Source organism: Melospiza georgiana, chromosome 3, assembly GCF_028018845.1.
Source record: "Melospiza georgiana isolate bMelGeo1 chromosome 3, bMelGeo1.pri, whole genome shotgun sequence".
Classification (NCBI taxonomy): domain Eukaryota; kingdom Metazoa; phylum Chordata; class Aves; order Passeriformes; family Passerellidae; genus Melospiza; species Melospiza georgiana.
This window is the reverse complement of record NC_080432.1, coordinates 46,267,018-46,291,242: the sequence shown is the minus strand read 5'-3', so window position 1 is coordinate 46,291,242 and position 24,225 is coordinate 46,267,018. Positions and strand designations below refer to the sequence as shown.

At 43.1% G+C, this 24,225-nt stretch overlaps 1 protein-coding gene across 4 annotated transcripts in view; it reads left to right on the top strand.

Moving 5' to 3' along the window:
* SMYD3 (SET and MYND domain containing 3) overlaps positions 1-15,686 on the top strand; it is a 381,051-nt gene extending 365,365 nt beyond the window's left edge. For 3 of the 4 annotated variants that reach the window (XM_058020608.1, XM_058020609.1, XM_058020611.1), the window contains 2 exons: positions 9,217-9,325; positions 14,985-15,686. In XM_058020608.1, the coding sequence (XP_057876591.1) occupies positions 9,217-9,325; positions 14,985-15,086 (211 nt within the window). In that variant the 3' untranslated portion in view covers positions 15,087-15,686. The remainder of the gene's footprint in view (positions 1-9,216; positions 9,326-14,984) is intronic. The other variant, XM_058020610.1, reaches the window with a different exon arrangement.
* The last annotated feature ends 8,539 nt before the right edge of the window (positions 15,687-24,225 follow it).

The window sequence follows — 24,225 nt, the reverse complement described above, 5'->3', positions numbered from 1 at the left end:
ATCCAACACTATAGACAAACTGAAATGGCAGCTGGTAAAGCACAGACCTGACAAATATTGAAAGGTGACAACATGGTGGGAGAAAGGGAAAAAAAAAAGGAAAAGAGAGGTGACCCTGTAAGGCACATGTGGTCAAAAATGAACCTGTTATCACTTTTGTATTACAGCAGACTTCTGAGGTGATCTGAGATACTGGTGAGTACAGAGAAGACATTTTGCACTGAAGATGTCCGTGCCACCAGTTCCATCCTTCCTTCTGCAGCTTGTGAACACCCATACATACTCACTGACTTCTCCAAGCTTTGCTGATACCAGTAGTATTTAGATGTGGGTGGCTCACATACTGGGGGACTCGTGTCATAGCAGAGGGAATCAATTAGAGGCAGGTAATAAGTGACTTACACAGAGATCCATCAGTGCTTTACATTTTCCTGTCACTCTCTGTGGATGAAGAAGAGAGACCATGCAAACCTGTAGGTCTCTGATTAAGACCAAAGTCTAAACTTGGTTTTGTACCTGCAATCTTGTATTCTCAGCTGCATGTAGAGATAGGGAAAGTGAGTCATGTTTCATACCATCAACAGCTGGTCAGAGGTTCATTGCTGGAGGAGAAGATGATGCCAAGATCTTTTTCACAAATTACAGTGTCTCTAGTGTACATTTCCCTTCGGTTTCTTCCTTCTCTTCCCATGCATGTTCTCTTTAATAAGCTTTCCTTTTGTTCCTTTGCTGCATTTCTTACCCTTCTTGTGTTTTCTGGCATTCTCCCAATGCAATCTGTATGGCTTTTAAAATAATTTTATAAATCCTTGAACTAAACTGTTGATCTTAATCTCTTACTCTCCCGGTTATGCAAGGCAGAGACAGTGTGTTCCTATCTGCAGTGACAGCCCACACTGCCATCTTTATCTGCAGAGGTGGTGAATTTAGGACAAAAAAAAGAAACCCTAACAGCTAAAAGATGTTTTGAAGCTCAGCCAGGACAAAGAGACAATATTATAAAATCTTTTCCTGTTTCCATTCCAGATTGGGCACCCTTTCTTTCCTTAACATCTCATAATATCAGAGGAGGAAAGAACATTGAAGTGGACAGTTCAAACTGAGAGAGTTAGCTTTTTAAGTGGATGAGTTCGATCAAGAACCAAGATGAAAATTGCAGTTTATCCCATTTTTTCATTTTATTGGAGTTATCATTCAAATCTTGGCAGAGACAACATCTGGAACAATATTCATTTTAATGTGACATAAATTATCATCATAAGGATTATGGCAGAATGATCAGCAGCTAGAGAGAAATAATTTCTGAGATGGATAGCTAACATTTCTTGAGAATTCAGTCAATTAAGAAGTATGATTGCTTATGTGATCACATCAGTTAAATTACTGAAACAAATAGTAATGGAACAATATGGGATGCAGATGTGATGAAAAATATTTTGAAGCATTATTTCATAGATCTAAATCCTGAAGAGTTTCCAGAGGCAGTTGTTCCACAGAAATAATAGGACATTCCTTGAGTGACAACAGAATAGATAACAGAAACAGAAAAATAAGTTGTCAGTCTGGCATAAAAGTTTCTTAACTATGGGTACTGTCTTTACATTTTATTTACAAAATACAGCAAGCCTGTTTAGCCTCTAAAATTATGTTTACTCCCATTTGGATTGTTAGAGCCAGACAGGTAGGCAAGACAGCCCAAACACAAGACCCAGACTCTGCATGAACCAAAAGCCATCCTAGAGCTACAGTGAAACATGGGTTTAACATTCCCAGAGATTTTATCTTGCAGCATTGGACAAACTATTTCATTTGCCTGGGCCTCCATATCTTATCTGTGCAGAACAAAGACTGTCATGCCGTGCACTTTGCTGCTTAGTAGGATGAGGTTCATACATGAGTTGTGGGCATTGGTGAAAATCTCAATACTTAGGGGATAACCAAGAGTTTTGCCAATACAAAACAATCCAAAGAGAGAGAAAGCACCTTTAAATTAGGCTGCAAAAATATACATCCAGGATATATTTATAAGAGTATGAAGTATTCAAAATGAGCTCTGATCAGAGGTGTTAGGTCTGCACATCTGTACTGATAATCACCCCAGCTGGCTCAGAAAATGATGACCATTTTCTGGTGTTATTTGGTTAGACCAGAAGAAGTCTCTTAGGGATAATTAGTAGTTTTGCATAGTAATCAAAGAAAGCAATTTCTCCTGCTTTAGTTTGTAAGAGACCTCCCTGCATAAAATTTCTTCTAATAATGCTTTCCCATTGCTGGCAAAGCATTTTTATAATGCTTTAAGGATGTGCACTAGTGGTTTCTTCCAGGAAAACCTCCCTGCTAGTGCTGAGGAGCTGATCCCAAAATCCAAGTGAGAGAGGTCAAATCCAGGAAAAAATAGTAAAGTCTGATGCCAGAATTAAACTGTTCACTGATGCTTTGATCGTCTCCACGAGACACCGTGATAGGGAGATAAAATGGACAAAAAACATTCCAGGGCAGCTGGAGTATATCAGGTCTGCCACAGGTAAAGGATTTAGCCTTCTATTCAAAAAACAGCATGACTGCAGAAGTTATAATGGGAGTTGAGAAGTAATGAACTGATTTAAACTTACCTGGTCATCCATGATAGACAGGAAGTTGTTAAGAAAAAAAAGAGAGGGGGAAAGAGAAAGAAAAAACAGAAAGAATAACAGGTTAACATTATTATTATTCTAATTTAAAAATTTAATATTAACATGAAAGCCAGGCCAATATTTTTTGAAGGCTTTCACAGGGAACTAAATATTTTACCCAGGTTAATACAGATATATTGGTCTTAAAAATTCCAAAGTTCCGACCAGACTGTTTTGAATAGTCAACATTCAAAACAGTCACCTAGTCCATTATCAATGACACATTCCCACTTTCTCCAAAAATAATCCTCCAGGCAAGACTCTTGCACAGGTCTTGTGCTCATTAAAAAATAAAAAATTGACCACATTATGTATAAAGCTGCTTAAGATTACTTTCTATAAATAGAGCATTTCTTCTTAAGCACTACTTTAGCCTCAAATTGCTGGGTCTGGAGCAGGAATTGCTAAGTGAAATTCCATGCAGATCAGACTTTGACTTGAAGATATGTAAACTCCTAAATGAGTGTAGTCGGTTTACCTGTCTTGTGTTCCTGATGCATGTGATTTCTTTGACTATTTCGTACTTTTCAGCAGAAATAAACATTTGTCCCTAATTTTTTCCTAAAAATATTTACTATTGTTCATGTGTGTAGAACCCAGCCAAAGAATAGAAATAATATGTGAATTAGTTGACCAGTTTCACATCACTAACTAAAGAAAAAATCAAGTAACTGGACAACATAAAACCAATTCCTAGGCTTCAGTTCAGTGAGCAGCTTTAATGAATGTAGTCAAATAATGAGGACTTCAGAAATCAAGAACAAGTCAGAGAAAGAAGAGAAGGTTGAACTTACTGGGTGCTGTATTTGTGGTGTACATTTCTGTTGTGAGGCTGATACTCTCCTCTTTATATTTTTCTTACCACCATTGCTAAAGCCCTGGAGCCTCTTTATCCCTTCTGTGTGGTTGGGGCTCCTGGAACTGCTTTATGTCTTTTGTGGTGTCATACTTACTTGCACTGAAAGCTTCTGAGAACAAATTTACAGTTATGTATAGCCTCACCTTTTACATGTCATCTCAGTAAAGAGACATAAAATTTCCATTTCTAACCTTTATTTCAGGTTTTATAAATCCTCCTGCTTCTAATTACATCAGGTTGAAGACAGCAGTATAAATGTTAGCCACACAGACTGATCTGCAAGGAATGGTAGAGACATCTATTTTAACATATGAGTCATCAGAAAAGGCAGTGATTTTGTATAGTCTCTCCTTTTTTTTAATACTAGGCTTTAATTCACAAGGGACCACAAAAGCTCTGACTGCTTACCTTGTAATTTGAGATCAGTTGAGTGGAATTAATGGAACTACATTATTAAGAAATAGAAGGAATTGGCTAAATTTTGTCAAGGGTTGTGGCTTTTACACTGTTCCTTACATGAAACACAAGAGATTCAGAGCTAATACACAGAATGAAGAAAAAAATACTTTTCTTTATAAAGTATATGAATAGTGACTGCTCTGGGGGTTAATCAAGGCAAACCTTGAGGCTGAATTACCAAGAGGAGCAGTGGATTTCCTTAGAAACAGCTACTGTTTTACATAGTATAGGCCATTTATTTGCTGAGTGAAAATTGGTATCCTTTTCATTTGGGAATGAAATGCAGGAACTGCTGCTGCTTGGAACAGTGAAGCACTGATGCAAGCTACTTGAATACTGGGAAATAGCTTTCATTTGTGGTTCTGAATAGTTAGCTAGGTGGTGCCTTCTTTATGAAGTGTGGCAGGCACTTCATAAAGATAAGGATTGAGCCAGGGATTACCTGAGAGCGTGTGCCCCCTGCAATTCCATCAGACAGGACGGGTACCTGCAGAACAGGCACCGAGAGCTGGCCAGGGTGCTCCCTGCTGGCTTTGCTAGGCTGACACGGTCAGGGAGCCAGCATGCAGGTCGGGGTGTTGTGGCCCAGGTGAGCAGAGAGCTAGACAGGTACAGTCCTGCCTTGGGGGCTGTCTGTCCCCTGCTTGATGCCACTAACAGCAGGGGTGCCACAGAGTCTGTCCTGGGACTTGTCCTGTTTAACACCAATGACCTGGAGGAGGCAACAGAAAATACTTCTGTGGGGTTTGCAGGTGACACCATGCTGGGGGGGCCAGCTGACAGGCAGGAGGGCAGGCTGCAGGAACAGGCCAGCATGGATGCTGTTGGGCATAGATGGGAACAAAGCTGTGCTGCCTCATAAAAGCAGAGGATGTGATGCAAAATGTACAGCTCCTTCTCAGCCTCCTCCAGCTGTCTTGTTTACAGCGCAGCTTTATTTGTTAGTTGTATTTTGTTTAATCTCTCCTTGCAAGTGATCTACTGGGCATTGACCAGTGCCAAGGGCAAGGAAGCATCACTCCACAGAACTATTCTTACTTACTTCAGCTTTCAGTATGTTACTGTTTCCCTTCTTGTCCCTCAGGCCCTCATAAATCTCATAAAATCCTTTTCAGATTGAAATCCTGCTCTTCCCAAGCTGCAACGTGTTTTACAGCATGTATTTCTCTATAGTTATCTTGGTCTCTTGTTGACAGTCTTTAGGTATCAGTTCCTTGGCTGGTAAATATCTTCCTTATTCTTAAATATATCCACTTGCTTTTGTTCAGAGCAATGCACGGGGATAATAAGTTGGCCCACAAGTGCCTGAAATGGCTTCGTTCTTTCTGTCATGCCAGTGTTTCATAATACTGAATCCTAGGAATATCTTGAAGAAGCCAACAGCATCTTAGCCCTTGCACATCTCCCAGAAGAGCTGCAAGCTGCCTAGATTTCTCTAGTAAACTCACTCAATGGATGTCCTTCCATAAACAGTGTTCCAGAGTTTAATAGATTTATTCCAGAATATGAAAATAAACAGTTGTTCCAAATGCCAGTTTTAAGACTTGCAAAATGGAACTATGTACATGCATAAGATGAGAGCATAAATCAGCTCAGTAAAACAGCTTTGTAAATATTTATGAGCACAGGGCTCCTCATTTCACACATTTTACTTCTTCTCTGTCCTCATCTTAAGTTTTCACTTACTTTAGTTTATGGCTGGTGGTTTGGGCCGGGTACCTGACATTGCTGAATTGCTGCCTGTTTTCCCTGGCATTGCACATACCACAATCCTAGACCTTTAGTGACTGGAGGTGAATGCATGATCTGTAGAAAGAAACACATTTGCATGGAAGGGCATATTCTGAATTCTGATGGACCCACATTGTGTTGTGTGAAGTTCAGCAGGCACCACACTGGTGAGCTAAAGCACAGCCTGGAGTTTCCTGCTTGAGCTGCCACCCCTCATCTGGCTGCAGGTGAGGCAGGACCCACATTTCTTCTTTGTGGTGGTATCAGAATGGGGCTAGTTATTCAGAAGGATGAGGAAAGGAAGATTAAAAAGATGGTTAATAGGATGAAGGATAAAGGTGTGGAATGACAAAGATGAGAAGCAGCTGTGAAAGAACAGTGGCAGATGAATCAGAGCTGTCAGGACCCAGCAGAAACAGTCTAATGGGGCCTACAGAGATGGGTTATCATCTCATGCAAAAATCTTTGTCTCCCTGTCCACCTTCTCCTGTGGCCATGATCCTTCCCCAGACATCCTGGCCTTTGGGTGGCACAGAGGAGAGGAAATACCATTTTCACTCCTTCCTTTGCAGCAGTCACAGAGGAGAGAAGAAGGGTGTAATCACACATACATTTTCTTTTCAATTTTATGAAGGTGTTCATGTGTTCATTATTTCCATTTGTGTCCATGTTAGTGCTGGAATTTCTATTATTCTTCATCAATTCACACCAAAATCTCTGCATTTTCTCCCTATTTCACTAGTATCAGATAGCACCATGTTGATATAATAACCAGAAACAAATTCTAAAAATAAACCTGCTGATAATTTCCAAGTGTTTTTTTAACCAGACCCTTGAAGTTCCTGAGTGGTCAGTGGACTGAGATAAGTGCTATCATTTTTCTTCTCTCTTGTCTGCTGGCTTTTCAGCCTTTTTGAACTGCAACCCACAAGGGGGCTGAGCAGGAGGTGCTTGTGGCAATTCAGGATGGATTATTCTCATTGAGGAATTGGCTTCTGCTGTTTCATGAGAGGCTTTGGCAGATCAAAAGCTATTGCTGCTGAGATCCTGCCAGGCATGCTTTCCATGTATTTCTGTATGTCTTCACTGAAACTGCGTGGGATCAGTGGAATAGGGGAATTTGGGTATGAAAACATTTTTCATTATGTTTACACATCCTAATTAGAGATTTATAAGGACAGCCAGATATGCTGACATTTAAAAAATTACTTGTATTTAATTGTGTTTGCATTTTTATTAGGGAAATATAACAGAGAAAGATAACTTATTAATTTACATGCAGACTTATCAGAAGATTTCTGTACATTGTACCAATTTACATCATTTAATGTCTTAGCATGCATTTAATCATATTTATGCAAATTTAAGTGTCTTCCTGACTGCAGTGGTATCATTCATTAATAGTTATCCTGAACTCTGATGATCACAGATTTGGCATAAACCCAAAAAAATATTTTCTTCAAAAAGTAGATTTTGGAAAGCTTATTGGCAATTCTTCCTGAAGTTGTGACTCATTTTGTATTTTTAGACACTGCTCAAGCACAACTGCTGGTGTACTTGAGGAAAAGAAATGCTCTTTGATCAAGTAGGATGTTTGTCTCTGGTGAGCTGTGCTTAAGGCTTTTATTCTTTCATTTGCATAGTCTGCAGTCACTGGCATTCCCCAGGGATCAATACTGGGCCATTCTTATCCAACTTGCTTATCAGTGGCATAGAGGCCCCCTCAGCCAGTTTGCTGATGACACTGAACTGGGGGAGTGTCATGGATCACCTGAAGGCTTGCTGCCACTCAGCAGGATCTCAATAGGCTGGAGAATGGGCCAGAGAGAAACCTGGTGAGGTTCCACAAGGGCAAGTGCAGGGTCCTGCACATGGGGAGGAAAACCCCCAGTGCCAGCACAGACTGGGGACTGACCTACTGGAGAGAGCTCTGTGGAGAAGGACCTGGGGTTCCTGTGGATGACAAGCTGTCCATGAGCCAGCAGTGCCCTTGTGGCCAGGAGGGCCAATGGTGTCCTGGGGAGCATCAGAAAGAGTGGCCAGCAGGTTAAGGGAGATGATTCAGCCCTGGTGAGGTCACCTCTGGAATGCTGTGTCCAGTTCTGGGCTCCTCAGCACAAGAAAGACAAGGAGATATTGGAGAGGGTCCAGTGGATGCCACAAAGAGGATGAGGAGTCTGGAGCATCTCCTGTGAGGGGAGGCTGCAGGAGCTGGGCCTGTTCAGTCTGGAGAAGATTCAGAGGGGATCTCATTACTGCATTTGAACCTCTCAAAGGAGGGTGCCAAGGGGATGGTGCCAGACTCTTTTCAGTGGTGCCCAGCGACAGGATGAGGAGCACCGACCATAAACTAAAACATGAGGAAGAACTTCTTTCCATTGAAGTTGGCAGAGCACTGGAACAGGCCACCCATGGAATGGATTCTCCATCTGGAGACATTCAAAACCTACCTGGATGAGTTCCTTTGTTACCTGCTCTAGGTAACCCTGCCTTGGTGGGAGAGTTGGACCAGATGATCTCCAACCCTAACTCTTGGTCTCTTCCAACCCTAACTATTCCATGATTCTGGTATAGTTAGTCAAAAAATAGATAAGGTCTTTTGTAAGTAACTTAACTTCCAAGTGTGTCCCTTCACTTCATGGTTCCTGATGGCCAGTTCCAGGCAAGTTGCATCCATGGCTTTCTTCAGCTCCCAAGTTGCTTCTTCAAGATATAATGATCTGCTCATCCAGAACAGGGCTGGGATGCAATCCACGCATGATGAGCCGAGGATCAGTGGAATTTAAAAATGTGGAGCAGCTGCCATGAACATTTCAAGAGCACCCTGAGAGCAATTAATGATGACACCACTCTCCATCTACTTCCTAGAAAAAAGAGAGCATCATTCTGGTTTTTTTTAACAGAACTTCTGTTTCTTTGAAATTAATTAAGAACAGGAAGATATCCTCATACTAGCAGAGACTTTGTGTAGATGAACAAGCCAAGTCTGAGATGTTTCCTTGAATGTGCAGAAACAGTTCTTTTTATGCAACAGGGAGCAGCATACAAACCCTCAGAAGCAGTGGTCATGATGTTACATACCTGCTTTCACTGCAGTCCCACTCCTTCGTCTTGGACAGTCTAGGACTGGATTCCCTGATGAAGCTTCCTCTTAAAATTATGCCTCTCCAGAGACCTGAGATTGTCAAGGACCTCTGTTTGCAACACTAACTACAGTAAATGCTATTGTATTATCCAACAGTAACAAATTAAATAATCCCACTCCCGTCACTTTCTAATGGGATCATGTTAAAGGGATTCCTCTGGGATGGAGAGTAATAATTTGCTAATTCCCCTCAGTATTACATGCTTCTCAGTATTGCAGCTAATTTTCTCTGAGTACCTTATTAACATTCACAATGACTTTGCAGTCCCACCCTAATGGCTCTCTGCAGAGGCAGTGACTGTGAAGGTGAGAGCTGACAGTGACACATTTTCCTCCTTTTTCCTCTACAGACTGTATTATCCTGGCTTCCATCCACTGAGGGCTGTCCAGCTGATGCGAGTGGGCAAACTGCAGTACAGTCAAGGCATGGTTCCTCAGGCACTGGAAACCTTGAAACAGGTCAGGATGGTGAAATATTTTTTCTCTATCCCGCTCCCTTGCTTCCCTGCTGTGTGATTCCCCCTCGTGCCTTTAGATGCTCCTCACCACTTCTTCCAGCAGTGGTGTTTCCCCAGGCTGCAGATGGTGTGGTGATGGGTCACTGTTGCTCAGCACAGCATTTCAGGCACTGACATTCCCCAGCATCAGTCACAGCTAATTACAGTTTGATAGCTCAGAGGTGCCTGGATGAAAAATCACTTTTAGTTCTGAAGAGATAAATTATCTCAGTGCTTCATATATTCCTTATTCCCATAGCAAAGTGATTCTGAGAGCACTGAAAGGACAGGAGCAGGAGGAGAGCTGCAGTTTCTACCCTCCTTATTCCCTATCAGGTTCTGTGATTTCAGGCTGGAAAACTTTGTCTTTAAATTGTGAGCCACACTGAAATCAACAGGCATGTCCCTTGATCCCTTGTATTTCTTGTTGTTAATCATCTTTGATCTGGTTTTGCAGCTGTGCTTTGTTAGTTACATTTCAGCTGTAAGCCATCCCTCTTGTACCTGAGCTGACTTTTATATTCATTTCCTTGTACCTCAGGCTCTTATTTGTCCTGCTGTTATATTGCTGTTAGTATCATCTTAAGTATATTAAATAATCCCTTTCCATGTGCAACATGTCCTCAGGATGTAGAATCTTGCCTCCCATCTCAAGCCCTCAATCACTGCTGGGGTGCTTTGCTCCCCCTGGAAGATGTGCTGCCTCCAATTTCCCTCAGAAAGGTCTTGTTCTCTTATGTTATTGATTGTCCTGTGATCAGCTTGCCCTGAAGACACTACATGCTCCCTGTGGCTCCCTGTGCTGGCTCTTGGCTCCCCTCCAGCTCCTGACCCAGCTCCTGGTTGCCTTTGCTGGGTGCTGCCAAACCCCACCTGGCCCAGCTGCTTGCCTGTGTCTGCTGGGCAGGAGCAGGTCCAGCTCTGGCACCAGTGTTGGAAAGAAGTGAAGAATTTGGCTTTACATTCCCTTCAGTTCATGTCCATGCTGTATGAAGTGCGGTGTGGCAGCTGCTTGGGACAGAAGGGGATGGGTGTCTCCACTGCAGATGAGGGAGGGGTGCTGTTCCCCTCCTGCCCAGGTCCCCTATAAAGATAACATCAGTTCATGACTCTCTAGGTGTTAGTATTTAGTACTTACCTTTTCTTCAACCCCCATATCTCTTCAGTGATTAATGATGCAAGCTGAATAATTTTCATTTGTTGAAGTAATAAATTAGTATTTAATATGATGCCACTCTTGCTAAGTCTTGGTATAACTTAAATCTTCACTTGATATATTTTACTTGAATTATAGACAATTCTGATCATTATAAAGCAGGCAGAAGAGTAATCAATTCTATTTTATGTATTATTCAGAAGTATGTCATATATCTGTCATATGCCAGGTAATCCCTCTGTTCTTTCCCCCAATATATTTATCATTTCCAAACATTCAGACTTTCCCTTTTAGCAGTGGAATGAGGCTCCAGTCAGAGGAGCTTCTGCTTGGATTGACACTGCCACAATTACATCAACAGGCATTGTTCTAATTGCATTTCTAATGTGATACTGCATTAGATTAAACTGGAGCAAATTCCCCTAGAGACAAATGAATGCTGCTGGTCAGTGAAGGTGGACATTGCAATGGGGATTTATATGTTTTTGGTGAAGAAGCTGCCCATTGCAAGCCAGATTGCTACACTGTGATTCCTTGGAAACTGAGCAATGCCTTACACAGAAACCTTTTCTAGGCTGTGACCTCCTCTTTCTCTGCAAAGGGACATTAAGGTGCTGCTTGTCCTTCTGTGTCCTACTTCAGTGAGCCTGTAATGGAGGCTCCATTGGTGGTCCACAAGGACACAGTGAGTGCTTTACAGGTGAGGTGTAGAATCCTGTCATGGCTTTGCCCATTCCCTATTCAGCCTCCCCATTTTCACCCAAGTGTGGGAGAAGGACAGACTGAACTCCCACTCCCTGGGAGCACAGCTGAGAGGAGGAAGAACTTCTTGCCATCCTGTTTCTCCGTGTAACTTCTTCAGATGAACTCTGCCACTGATTCACTTCCTTGCTTTCTACACCGGAACAAATTAGAGGAAGATATAATTCCCAGTTTGTTGTGACTAAAGGATGTGATTCCTAATATTACTCAGATAATGTCCTAGAGTTATATGAGAACACAATTTGCCCCTTTGTGATTAGATGTGTCAGCAGAGCATGCCACATGCTCAGAGCAGAAACTCGATTACCTTCTCTGCTTCATTGCTCTTCTTAATACACTCTGACACTGAATAGCAGCGCCCTGTTGGAACCCTCGTCAGACTAATTTCACTGTGGCATTAGGAAGAAGGATATGGAAGGTGCAGAGGAATTGGGATCTGAGTGGAATTCACCTCACATATAAATCCTGTTTAATCAGGCACAACCTCAGAGCTGCTGGGGATTGACAGCCTCTGCAGCAGATACATGCTCTTTTAAAATCAGGGCTTGGCTCTGCAGCCCAGCCCTCACTGCCGCTCTCTGTGCCACAAAAAAATGAATCACTCTCCTAACCACCTTGCTCTTAGGGCCCTATGGGTTTAGCTCTCTGCCCTGCAACCCTGAAGAAGGCTTAAATAATGTTGAGGGCTTTAAGTTGGCCATTAGAAAGAAATCACCCCCTAAACTTATATTAGGCCCTGCAGAACCTTATTTGCTAGATTTTGAAACAGAAGTTTTACAGAGAGGCAATACTCCTCTGGAATGAAAACTGAAGGTAGTATTTTACAACCAACATATTATTTTTAAATTTATATACATATATATGAAAGATCTAGTAGAGGGCAGATTGAGATATAGATCTGGAAAGCTTTTGTCAGCAAAACACAGGAACTGGAGCCCAGTCTGAAAAACAATTTGAAGCGCCTGTCATGGCATGGACATGGGAGTACTTTTGTACCCCATGAGCTGATGGGTATGGCTGTCTTGTCTCATGAACATCTACAACAGGTACTGTATGACTTCCCTTCTTATAGAATTCCCTGTTGTGGAGGCAAAAAGCACAGGAACTGGGGTAAAATCCTTCCCAGGTCTCACAGGAACACTGAAGAAATCCCTTCTCTAGGCATTTGCTTCAAACACTGAGTTGTTTACCAGCTGCCATTAATAGTATTCCTGTGCCTGCTTTAACAACCTGTACTCTTCAATCAAGAAAGATGGAAAAGCACAGATATTCCCTCTGAAATACTAGTCTTCACTTCCTGCCACTCTGGCACATGGCCATTTGCTTCCTGCTTTCCCTGTGACAGATCTGTGCCATCCTGCACCTGCCCACGGTTCCCCACAGCCATGGCCATGGGGATCCTGTCCCATCCCCCGGCAAATCAGGCACAAACACCTGCACTGCTCCTCCTTTACACTCAGGGAGCAGCAGCCCTTCCTCTGCTCCAATGGGGTTTATATTCTTCAGGGCGTAGCTGATGACACCGTGGCCTGTGTTGCCATTGCAGATTTTCAAAATTACATTTGCTATTTTAGCTGGGAGACACAGACCACACAGAGCACACAGATCTGCTCAGCCTCAGCTCTGCTGGTGAGCTGTAGGATTGGGAGCAGAGGAGTGGACAGAGAACCCACCCACATGTTCCTGCTTCTGTCCAGTAAAACAATTCATTGCACTGGAGCTGAAATTATCCCCAGTTTCGCACTGACCTTTGCCAAAACAGCTACATAGCCTAATACCAGTTGAATTTAGGGATTACTCAAGTCATTGCTGCTCTAACTTTGATGCAGCTAGTTCTGACTTGTATAGCAGTGTGTGAGATGGTGCATTGCATAAAAATTATTTCCTCCAAGGAAACAAACGTATAAAGACTGAGTGCTTTTGTCTGCCATACTTATGAAAGAAAAGAAGTGGAAATAAAATGTTGGAGGTGGGAGAAAGGCAGCAATGGTAGTATTAACTCAAGATTAGGTTTGATGTTAAGGATTATTGGTTTTTAATGGAGGTATATCTATACAGACATCTCTGACTGTGCATCTCAGGATGTCAGGGTCCAAGTCCATCACTATGAGCCTGACCTCTATCCTGTAGTGGGGCTGAAGATCCAGGTCAGCTGCCCCAGGACTGTCACTCAGACGTATCCAGATGCACAGCTCTTAGCATGCATCATTCACAATAAATCCATCAGCTTTCTGGGACAGGTCGTGCCAGCACTGTGCACCAATATGTCAGGATCCAGGGCCAATTCACCCAGCCACTTTGCTCTAGGGTGATCTTCTCCCCTTCTAGTTAGTCTGGGTTCAGCTGCATGTTAAAAATTTTCATATTCCTGATTTTGTTTCACATTTCTTTGCCATTTCTAAAAGCAATGAAAATGTTTTTCCAGCTTTCTTTTTAGCTGTGTAAATTTTATCATTTAGTGGTAGGGCGCTGTGGTAGCTTAAAATATATTTGACTCTTTTTAGAATTCCTTGCTCACTATGTCTTGTTTTGACTGATATTTCAGCTTGTTTTTTCAATCTTGTGCTGCCTCCCTCTTTTAAGAATTAACAAATTTGACGCAAAAATAAACTGTGCTGGAATTTTCATATGCCTGCCAGTCTTCATAATTTGGAAGTAGGGTTTCATTCATTCCTTCCTTCCACAAAAATATATATTTACTTTTGTCTATCCAATTTAAATTAGGCCTCCTCCTCAACATTTCTTCTCCAAGAAGAAATGTTGCAATTCAAAGCCAATTTAGCTGAATTTTGTAATCTACTGGACAAGGAACCCTTTGAAACATAGGCTGCATTTAGTTTTTTGCAATTATTTGGTTTAGGATGATGAAAAATCTCTGATCTTTTCTCCTGCCAGTACACTACTGGCTCCCTTGTTCTATCTTCAGAAGTGCTGAATCAGCTTCCATCTAGGACTTCCCTCCTTGCAGGAGGAATTTAATAGAAGGAAGAAGCAGAAATGCCATATGAAAAATTATGATCTAAACAGGAGCTGGGCAAAGAGCATTGCAGACATGTGTGTGGCAGGAAATCAGCAACACTACAGGCAACATCAGCAAGCATAAATTAGCCCAGCAGTAGATGACAAACACACAGAGAAAACAGTCCCTGGCAAAAGCAGCACAGACCCATTCCCCTGCATGCCTTTTGACAGTGAAACTATAAATGTCCTCATTTGTTTGATGCTATGTATAGTTACTACTGAAAGAGTTAAGGTACTTTATTCCATGGGTTAAGCATTAATCCATTTCTAGTTTTACGGTACTTTCAGGCTCCTAACATCATGAACTTCACTGTCATCTTTTAAATAATGTATCAAAACCTTGAGTGTTGTAGTTGACCAATCTTGATACGGCCTTCAGGTCTCAGTGGAAAATGAGCTCTCTCTCTCTGCTATTCCATACACTCAGTTGTGCAACATATTTGTGGGTTTGAACACCTAGGAATAACGTGTCAATGCTCCTTCTTTGTCAGGGACAAATCACTTTAGGATGGGACCATGCACTTTAGAATGCTTCACTCCTATTTCAGCAATTCCATGCATTCAAGCCCCCAGGTGCCAGCCATTTGAGGACCAGTTGTTGCATCCCACCCTGCTCCAGGGTCCAGCCCCTTTGCATGGTCTGTACAATGACTAATATGTCTCTTTCTGTTCTTTCCTAAAGGCCTATAATATTATGAAGGTGACCCATGGGACAGATCACAGCCTGATGAAAGCCTTGATGGAGATAAAGGAAGAGTGTGAGGCCATGATGAGAATACAATGACGATAATCTCTAGTCTGGAAAACAAAGTATTCAAGGACAAAGATCATGTTTTTTATTTAATTGTGAAGCTTCTCAATGGTTTTAGTGTCTTTTCTTTAGGTCCTATTTGCTTTACAAAAAGGTTTAGTCTTAGTTTTGCTGTATGGTCTGAATTGAGTTGGTGTTTGGCAGAATTCCTGTAATTTTCAGAGGATTTTTTTGTCATCAATCATCAGTCTTATTGACAATAACTAACAATACATAATTATTTGATTGTAAGTATTGGGAAATGCATACAGAGTGTTCATCAGTTACAAAGTGATCTAATTTCATTGATATCAGCAGTCAATTTTTTATATCAGTTTATGCCGGTGATTAGGAATCTCTTGTCAGACACATTATAAATTACCCAAATATACTTTTTCGCTTTGCCTTGCCCTTTGGTATGGTTTCCAAAAGCCTGATCTAGTGCTCCTTGACATCAAATAAGTTTCCCAATGTTTTATATGGGATTTTCTTCCCTCCCAATAGATCTGCAGGGCTTCGTCTGTCTTCTTCTTCCATTTCATACCTTATAATATTGAAAACTAAAATGGATTAAATAAAAAATTTTATCATAGGTGGAAATTGCTTACTCTGCTTTTTCTCCATTTTGCCATCTTCAAGAGTTTCTCACTTCATAACAGTTTTAAAAACAGATATTTGGACCTGTGAGCTCAGTGTTATGGCTTCTAGACCTTTCTGAGTCTGTGGGGTTTGAATGTCATATCCCCAGTTAGAGAAGCCCAGAGACCTACAGATGAACATTGTCATCCCTGGGGAAGACAAGGATGTCTTGGAGAGCACAGGCACACTATTTCCCCATGCTCATCAGCAAGAGACTTGTTCTTGCCAGAGCTGTTTACTTCCATTTTTAACACAGAAACAAATATTAACAAAAGCTAATATTTATGAGGGATATTGAAACTTAAATAATTTAAGGCCTTTGAAAGTATTGCTTCAGGTGTGTCACTCCTCTAACAATTTATTGCTGCTACTCCAGCCATGACTGTTACTTCATTAATCCATCTTTGTTGTAAAGTCAGGCTTTTTTCACACCAGTAACCTGACACCATTAATTATTACAAGATGAGAACACATTTAAAAAGAAAATGAACACTCTGGGCGTAATTTACAGCCATGGCACACGAATGCCAGGGCTGAGGAAGATATCTCCTTTCAAGACGTTTGAATTTGTTCCAGCGTTTGGAGCGTTCACTTGCCCGGCAGTAATGTGCAGGCAATAACCTCTGAAATGCACTGCATTTCTGGAGTACATAGCATGGCTTCCTGCCAGAGGCCAGCTCCTATCAGCCACCCAAGAAGTGCAGTAATCCCCACAGAAATTCACTGCTTGGTTGGGTCTTCCTGCTATTACAAAAAGGAAATTGTCTGGGGGAAAAGGTCAGACCTTTGCCCTTATTGGGAGTTCTGACAAAGTACTGATGGACAACCAGTCTTCAAAGCCTATTTTCTAGTTTTAAATGGGCACATGCACATTGGAATTTACATGATTTTTGTGTAAAGATCATGCTTGTGTTATCTCGTGTTTACATATCTGGTACTAAGATTTGCAAATGGAGGGGATCTGAGGTCAGGGGATGCATTAGTTTGTGCAGCAAATCCTGGGAGACAGCCCAGAAGCCCTCAGGCATGCAGACACATCTGCAGGTATGAACTGCTGCACTGTTTGCTGGGGCTTCTGCTGCAAGGACACCTCAACATCCAAGGTAGGAGCTGGGGGAAAGGCAGAGTTGCCTGCTGCCATGTGAGAACAGCTACTTTACAGCAAGCTGAAACCTCTACCTGTGCTGGGGCCTTCTCTCCAGTCTTCTCTGAGGAGACACTTAGAGAAAAGGTGCAAAGGGAACAGTTCAGTGACAGCCTGGTGGGGAACGGAGAAGGAGCGTGCTGCTGGCTGTGGAGTGCCTCAGCTGTTGGAAATCCACCCACATCCCAATGCTCAATGCAGGAAACTGAATGGGCACCAGGATCCTCAGTGTGGGGGCATAACCCATGCTTTACATTAATTACTGTTGATGCAAAACTTCTTTCAGCTTGGTCAAGGCAAGAGTCACATTTTCTGGTTGTTTTCAGTCATTTACTGAGCAATTCCCCTTGGAGATTCCCATGCACTAACACCACCAGCAGTGCTGCAGGGGAAGTTGTTGTGGGCAGATTTTTTCTCCTGGTGGTCCTGCTCCAGTCTATTTTCTGCAGAGAATGCTGGTCTGTGATTGTGGAGGGATTTACCTGAATGCATCCTTTGAAAGTGCAGCAGCAGGCAAGGGTGCCAGGGAGGAGGCAACATTAGATAAGCACTCATTTCAAATCAAGTAATGTTATCTTTGCACAGACATCATCTTTCAGTTTTCATGAATAATATCTGTCAAATTTTTCAGGTGCTGGTATTAGCGGTAAGATAAAGATGCTAAAGTCAGAAAGAGGCAGACTGCAACATTATCTGTAATGCTGGCAGGTTTGCTGCTTGCTTCCCACAGGTTGGAGGCTTTTCTTTTGGAAAGCAGTGGTTACTTGAGTTCACCTCAAGTTTTAGGAATGCATTTTGAGTTACTTGTGTTTTGTCACTCTCCCTTAAATTAGTCCAGGAAAAACAATGTTAGATTGCACTCAGAGGGAGCAGAATCACACTATGTGTTTGGAAGAAAAGCAGTAGCAGAACGCAAGGAAAAAAACATGGGGAATGATACAGCTTCGCTAAGAATAACTGATTACAGTTGAACAGAACATTTGTCTTAAACAAAAATAAATGCTCCCTAAACTCTTTAAGCACGGCATAATTCTCTGTATCCATGCCCCTCAAGGGTGTTGACCTGAAGTTGGAAGTAAAAACTCTCCAAGACCTTGGCAAACAGACTATTATCCAGTGCATAGTAGAGGTAGTAGAAAGTAAAAAAAAGCAATGAGGGAAAATGCAGTAAACCAGGTTTTTAGAGCTTTGACCTCTTTGAGTCTATCAACCTGTGTGTGAAGTCTGTCATGCATGGGTTTATGCCAAGAAAACTGCCCCTGAAAAAAAACTGAGCCTTTTTTATGCTTCTCATTGTAACCCTCTTCCCTGATAGCTATGTTTTGAAATGAGCCTTTCTTAGACTTGTTATTTTTTTACACAGCATGTTTATGAAATACAGAGGCTATTTCCCCACACAGTGTATTTCAAGTAGTCCCTGGCCACTGCAAAGCTCTTAATGAACAGAGTTCCATTTTTCACAGAGGTTGTGCCAATTGTGAGGATTTTTTATCCGAAACAGAATTAAACCTCCCATAAGACAAGAAGAAGGAGGAAGGTCTTACAATTATGGACATGGAGTTCTGGCGTGGCTTCTCTGCTGCACCAGAAATTGTGTCTGACCTTGGGCAAATCAGGCAGGGTTAGGCATCCATACTTGAGTTTCCTTATTGTTGATCCTTGGGAAATAATGAAAAGAAGGGAAGGGAAGGGAAGGGAAGGGAAGGGAAGGGAAGGGAAGGGAAGGGAAGGGAAGGGAAGGGAAGGGAAGGGAAGGGAAGGGAAGGGAAGGGAAGGGAAGGGAAGGGAAGGGAAGGGAAGGGAAGGGAAGGGAAGGGAAGGGAAGGGAAGGGAAGGGAAGGGAAGGGAAGGGAAGGGAAGGGAAGGGAAGGGAAGGGAAGGGAAGGGAAGGGAAGGGAAGGGAAAAAAGGAGAAAAGGAGAAAAGGAGAAAAGGAGAAAAGGAGAAGAGAAAAGGAGAAAAGAAAAGAAGAAACTGGCTATGACTCTTTCAATAACTCTGCCTCACATGAATATGTTCAGTTTGGTGTAGGTGTATTGTCCAGTTTGTCAGAGCTGTAGCAACATGGCAGTGTCTGTGTTACAGCCCTGTCATGGCTGGCTGTGGGTGGCACAGGTGGGAATGGCATCACTGTCATTGTCATTGTAGCTACAGGTATTACTCTGTGAGAGTTCCTCCAGTACTGAGTGCCAAGCATGGGCACAGAGCAGTGAGCTGCTCCTGTCTATGCTGTACCTCCTCCAAAGCTTTGTTTCCACCCATAGAGCTTCAACAACATCTAAAGAATAGTCAAAAAGTCCAAAGCAAGTGCTTTTCTTTATTTCAGACCTTAGCCGTGTTAGAGTTCCTCTTTTCCTTTTCTCTTTTATTCTTATTCAGATTACTATTTTCTCTTTCCTTTCAATGTACATTTTTCCAAACAAAACTCCTTTCCTTTTTTACAAATTTAATTAGCCTGAAAATAGATTTGTTATGGCTTTTTTTATAAAGGGCGCCCTACAAGAACATCAAAGTGTGATTTTTCCCTGCCCTGAGCAAAAGGAGTGCACCTTACCTGAAAGTCTGTGGTCTGCAATTCTTGCCATTTAGCACAATGGTTTATGTTTATCCCCACAGCAGTGATGTGTAAGCCAGGCCTGTGTCATCTCTGTGAATATTTCCTGGGGAAAACTCAATGTTTTTATTTGCTCTGCACTTCTGATCAACATGGACAAATCAATTCTAACTCCATCATTCTTTAGAGTTTTTGTAGGTTTTAATAAGAACCTTAGAGATTCCCTCCCCCTATATGAAAGAATAACTCAGGCTTAGTAATTAGGCTTCATACAGTCACTGCTCACACCGAGGAACCTAACAGGTTCTTTATAGTTCCCAGGAGACCAATTAACCTTCTTTTAAACATATCTCTATATAGCCACTGAGACAGGCACACACAGAAATGCATACACACAAGCTTTTCAGCAGTCTCAGATGCTCCAGCTCCTTGTTAACCAAATTCTGATGGGGCTTATGGCAGGAGGGCAGAGCTGAAGCATCCTGCCCGAGTTCATTTTAACTCTAAAGATGACTAAATTAGGACAGATCACAATTTCTTCTAATTTCCTTTCCCCCAAGACAGGAGGTAGAGAATAATCACACAGCCTCTTCTATGCCTTAAATTCCCTTCCATCTCTTGGGGTGGAGCAGGCACCATTTGCTGGTCCCATCACCTGCTCCCTAAGGTACCAGCTAAGGAGCCTTCTCTCACATCTCTGTTTCAGTTAAGGGCTGGCCTAGTGGGGCTGACAAGCTGAGGAAAGAGCAGTGATTTCTTCCTCCGCCCCTCCAATTCAGCAGCTCTGATTCCCACTCCCAGAGGGTCTGAGTAGGAAGGTGGCAAATTTACATATGTCTTGCAGGAAAACTGCACTTTAAATCACAGGTGATCCCTCTTGACAATTCCACTTGACTTTCAGAGCAAGAACCAGGAGACAGTAATAGAGAAGGGTGTCTGATGAGAAAATTAGCAGAGCACCACTCTTCCCCTCCCCCAGGCCCTGTGAACTGCTATGAGCAGTTCTTGCCTATTTACTCTTAATGAAGCTCCTTTTAATGAAGTATTTCTTGTGCTGTCTTCCTGTTCCTGCCTCTCCTTGTGGAGCTGAGAATCCCATGATAAAACAGGTAGAGAAGAGGTCTCTCTCAGATCCTCCCTGTTCTGTCTCTTGGGGACACCCAGGTGATGTGTTACGAAGCCCTGGAGCTGCTGTCCCTCCCACCAGCAGCAGCACACTGCAGGTGCCCACAGGGAGGAATGGAAAGGCTGTTGTAGTCTTTGGATGGAATTTCAGGCATCACACTGCTGTGGGGAGGAATTGCTCTCCATACCTATAGTGGCAGCCATTCAGATGAGGGACAGCTGGTGGTCTGGGAACTGGAGCAGCAAAGATCCCAGAAGCACAGAATAAGCTGAGCTGGAAGGGACCCTCAAGGATCATTGAGTACAGCTCCTGGCCCTGCACAGCACCATCCCCAGGAGTCACACCATGTGCCTGGGAGTATCACTGCTAGGAGGTGGCTTCTGCTTTTCCCATTCCCCCTTGCTGTGCTTCAGTCTCCTTGTGAAAGTCATGTTGAGTTCTGTGGAGAGTCTTCTGTGAGGTACTGGTAATGCCTGCAGTTCTGTTCTCACTAATGTCATTAACATTGTGTACTCAGCTTGTGCCATGGATAAGACTGTGATCAGAATACAATTACTGCAGAGTGATGTTCCCCATCATGCTAACAGAAATGATGATTGAGGAAAATTCTTATCATGACTTGGGAATGTTAATTTCTGAACATCTGTGGCTGAATGCACCAGTAAATAACAGTATTTTTAAAGGTCAGAGTAACGAGGATATACAAAGACTACTTATCATTACCAAATGTTTTCTGTGGGGACTGTTACATAATTTGTGAACAATAAACAAAAATCTGATTTGGTGTTTTCTGCGAAGACCAGAGGAATTCTGATCCGAAGTCTGGGAAGGGGCAGCCTGCCAGCAACCAGGCAAGGATGCTGCCTTATTTACAGCTGACAAATGGGAAAATCAATAAAAATCCTTCAGATGGGCATTGTCCAAATTCATTTCACTGCGGCCCCAAAGCAGCTTATGCAATCCATATAAGGTGACTGATACACCCAGGCCACAAAACTGTTTTACCATTAAAATCCAAAGCCTTGGCAAAACATGTCCTTCCAAGATAGTGGAGAAGCTCCTCCACAGACCAACATTTCTTCAGCTGTGAAAGAGCCCTCTGAAATCTGCTACTACGTGACATGAAATGATGGTTATTGGATGGTAGGAGCAAAGGGTTTTTCCTGTCTGTGAACTGGGGAAAGGCTGGTGTGCTTGGTTGCTCTGCAGAGCAGCAGAGTGGACCCAGGTTTGGAACTGGGGAAAGGCTGGTGTGCTTGGTTGCTCTGCAGAGCAGCAGAGTGGACCCAGGTTTGGCACTCTGCAGCCCTACAGACTTGCCCAAGTCGAGCTCATGGCCCCGACAGGCTTTAACCCCGGGGTTGTTCCTCCTGACCGAGGCCTGTCAGGCCGGCGCTGAGCTGGGCAGGTATCCCAGCTCAGGCCAAATGAGGAGCTGAGGGAGGCAAAGGCAGGGATTTTATTCCTGCCTGATGCGATGCCTTAAGCAACAGCATTCCTCTGGAGGTGGGGGAATGCAACAATGTGCCAAAGCCAACTTCAGAGTTTATTGCATATTCCTCTGTACAGGACAAGGGGGCTTGGGGTGCTGTTTGAGGCCGTCCACCTCGCACCTCGTGAGCCTCAAGGAGCTTCCCTATTCCCTGCTCCTGACTGCAGAGAAACCAGCACGTTCCTGCCCACTTTGTGTCCTGTTCTGTCACAGATACAGCCTCTCATCAGGGGCCTTTGCTCTTGAAGCTGTGGAGGTTTTCCCTTTGTAAAAAGCCATCAAGTGTCCAACTCCTGTTGCAGGGGGAGGAGGGAGGGAACAGAGAGCAAAAACCTCTCTAGATAATACCATCCACAACATAATCATTTCTGAAGGGGCATGGAAATGTTAGCTTTCTGCTTCACTTTTGGCAAATATCAGAGAACAGTAAAGCGGGACAAGTCTTCAACACCTATGTTGGCTTTGGGTCATGGCAGCTGTTTGTGCCTGCTGCTCTCTGGTACCAGCCGAGCTGGGCCTGCTCTGGCCCTGCCCTGCCAGGGCTTTGGGCTCAGCTGCCACCATCCCTTTGTGGAGCAGGGCTTTGCCACCTGGGGATACCCATGCAGGGGGTTTGCAAAAGGCAGCCAGGGAAAGACAATCTCATTACGATTAGACTTGAATGCCCTCTGCTACTGCCATCTGCAACTCCCAGGAAAAAGCCTGAGCAGTTTACTAGACCAAAATGGTGAAACCCTGAGGTGCCTCAGGCCAGCAGATGGTCCCAGGCAGAGGAAGCCAGGTGTGGTGGCACCAGTGTCTCTGTGCCAGTCTTCACTCCACCCTGCCATACACCTCAGGCACTGTATGAATTTTCTCACAGCGAGCGGCCCAGCTCCTGGCCAGCCAGCATGGTCCTGCAGCCAAGAAGAACTTCCAGGATGGGGCCAGGTGTAGGATTCCTTAGTTTACAGCTTTCCCACCTGAAACACAGGTTTAACTACAAGTTACCTCACAGTGCATTAAAAAAAAATAAATAGAAAGTTCTATTCCATCCTGCCTAGGGAAGAATTTCTAGGGTTATAGAATTTAGAGCTCAAAGGTTTACAATCCCAACAAGATAAGGCAGTATAACAGCCTCCACACTTTATGGTGTAAGCTTATGAAGAGGTCAAAATGTCTTAGTATGAGGGTCAGTTTTACTCAAAGTCCCTGTTTGAGGAGGGGAAATAACATCCTAAATCTTCATAGCTGGCTTCAACCTAACTATTACATTATAGGGCATATATATTACATGGCACTGAATTGTTTCATTTTCTCTCCCAGCCACAGTGGTTTTTGCTTCCAGTGAGACAACAAAATGAATCCCAAAATGAAACAGTGCCTCTGAGCAGGCCTCTGGCCAGCTGGTGCCATTGCACATCCTGTGCCTTTGCAGGGACAAGTGAGGAGCTATCATTGCTCTAGGACGTGTCAAGGGGCTGTGCACAGGCAGCATCACTGTCCTGGTGTCTGTGTGATGTAGAGTGGTGAAAATAGCCAGTTCAGAACAGCCTTAAAAGCACCTTAATAAGAAACTACATACAGCTTTGCAGCAACCTCCTGGAAGGCTCCCATGCCTTGACTGATGACTACAGTAATCTACTGGGAAACTTTCATCTTGAGCCATTGTGTGTTGCAAATATGTGGAAAACTTGGGAAAGCAAGCTATTAGCAATGACATAAAAGCAAGCAAGGAATTGTTCAGAGGAGCAATAAATAAATATTCCATAAAATGAGTCACAGGAGTCTAGGTGATTTTACTGGGTGGAGATATCAGTCCCAGAATAATTTTTTCACCATGGAAGTATTTCAGTGCCCTGGTGCTCTCACATGAACTGCAACCCCATCACAGATTGCAGGTACAAAGCCCTCTTGCTAGGCTATGGGTTTATTTGGTGCGCACATACTGTTTGTGACTGACCTGCTCTGTGGACACTTCATGCCACCACAATTGATTGTCAAGCAAGCTGGAAAGGGTACTCCCATTGTTTTGGCCTTGACTGCAGAAAGAAGGGCTCAATGGGTGCAAAGTCCAAAATTCCCTCTCTCAGGAGCTGTCCAGAAGCTTTTATGTGGATTTCACAGCATCTTCATGGCTTTACATATAACCTTCAGAAATGTTTTTTTGAGCCTCTGGAAACTCAGGGCAGGCTGAGCT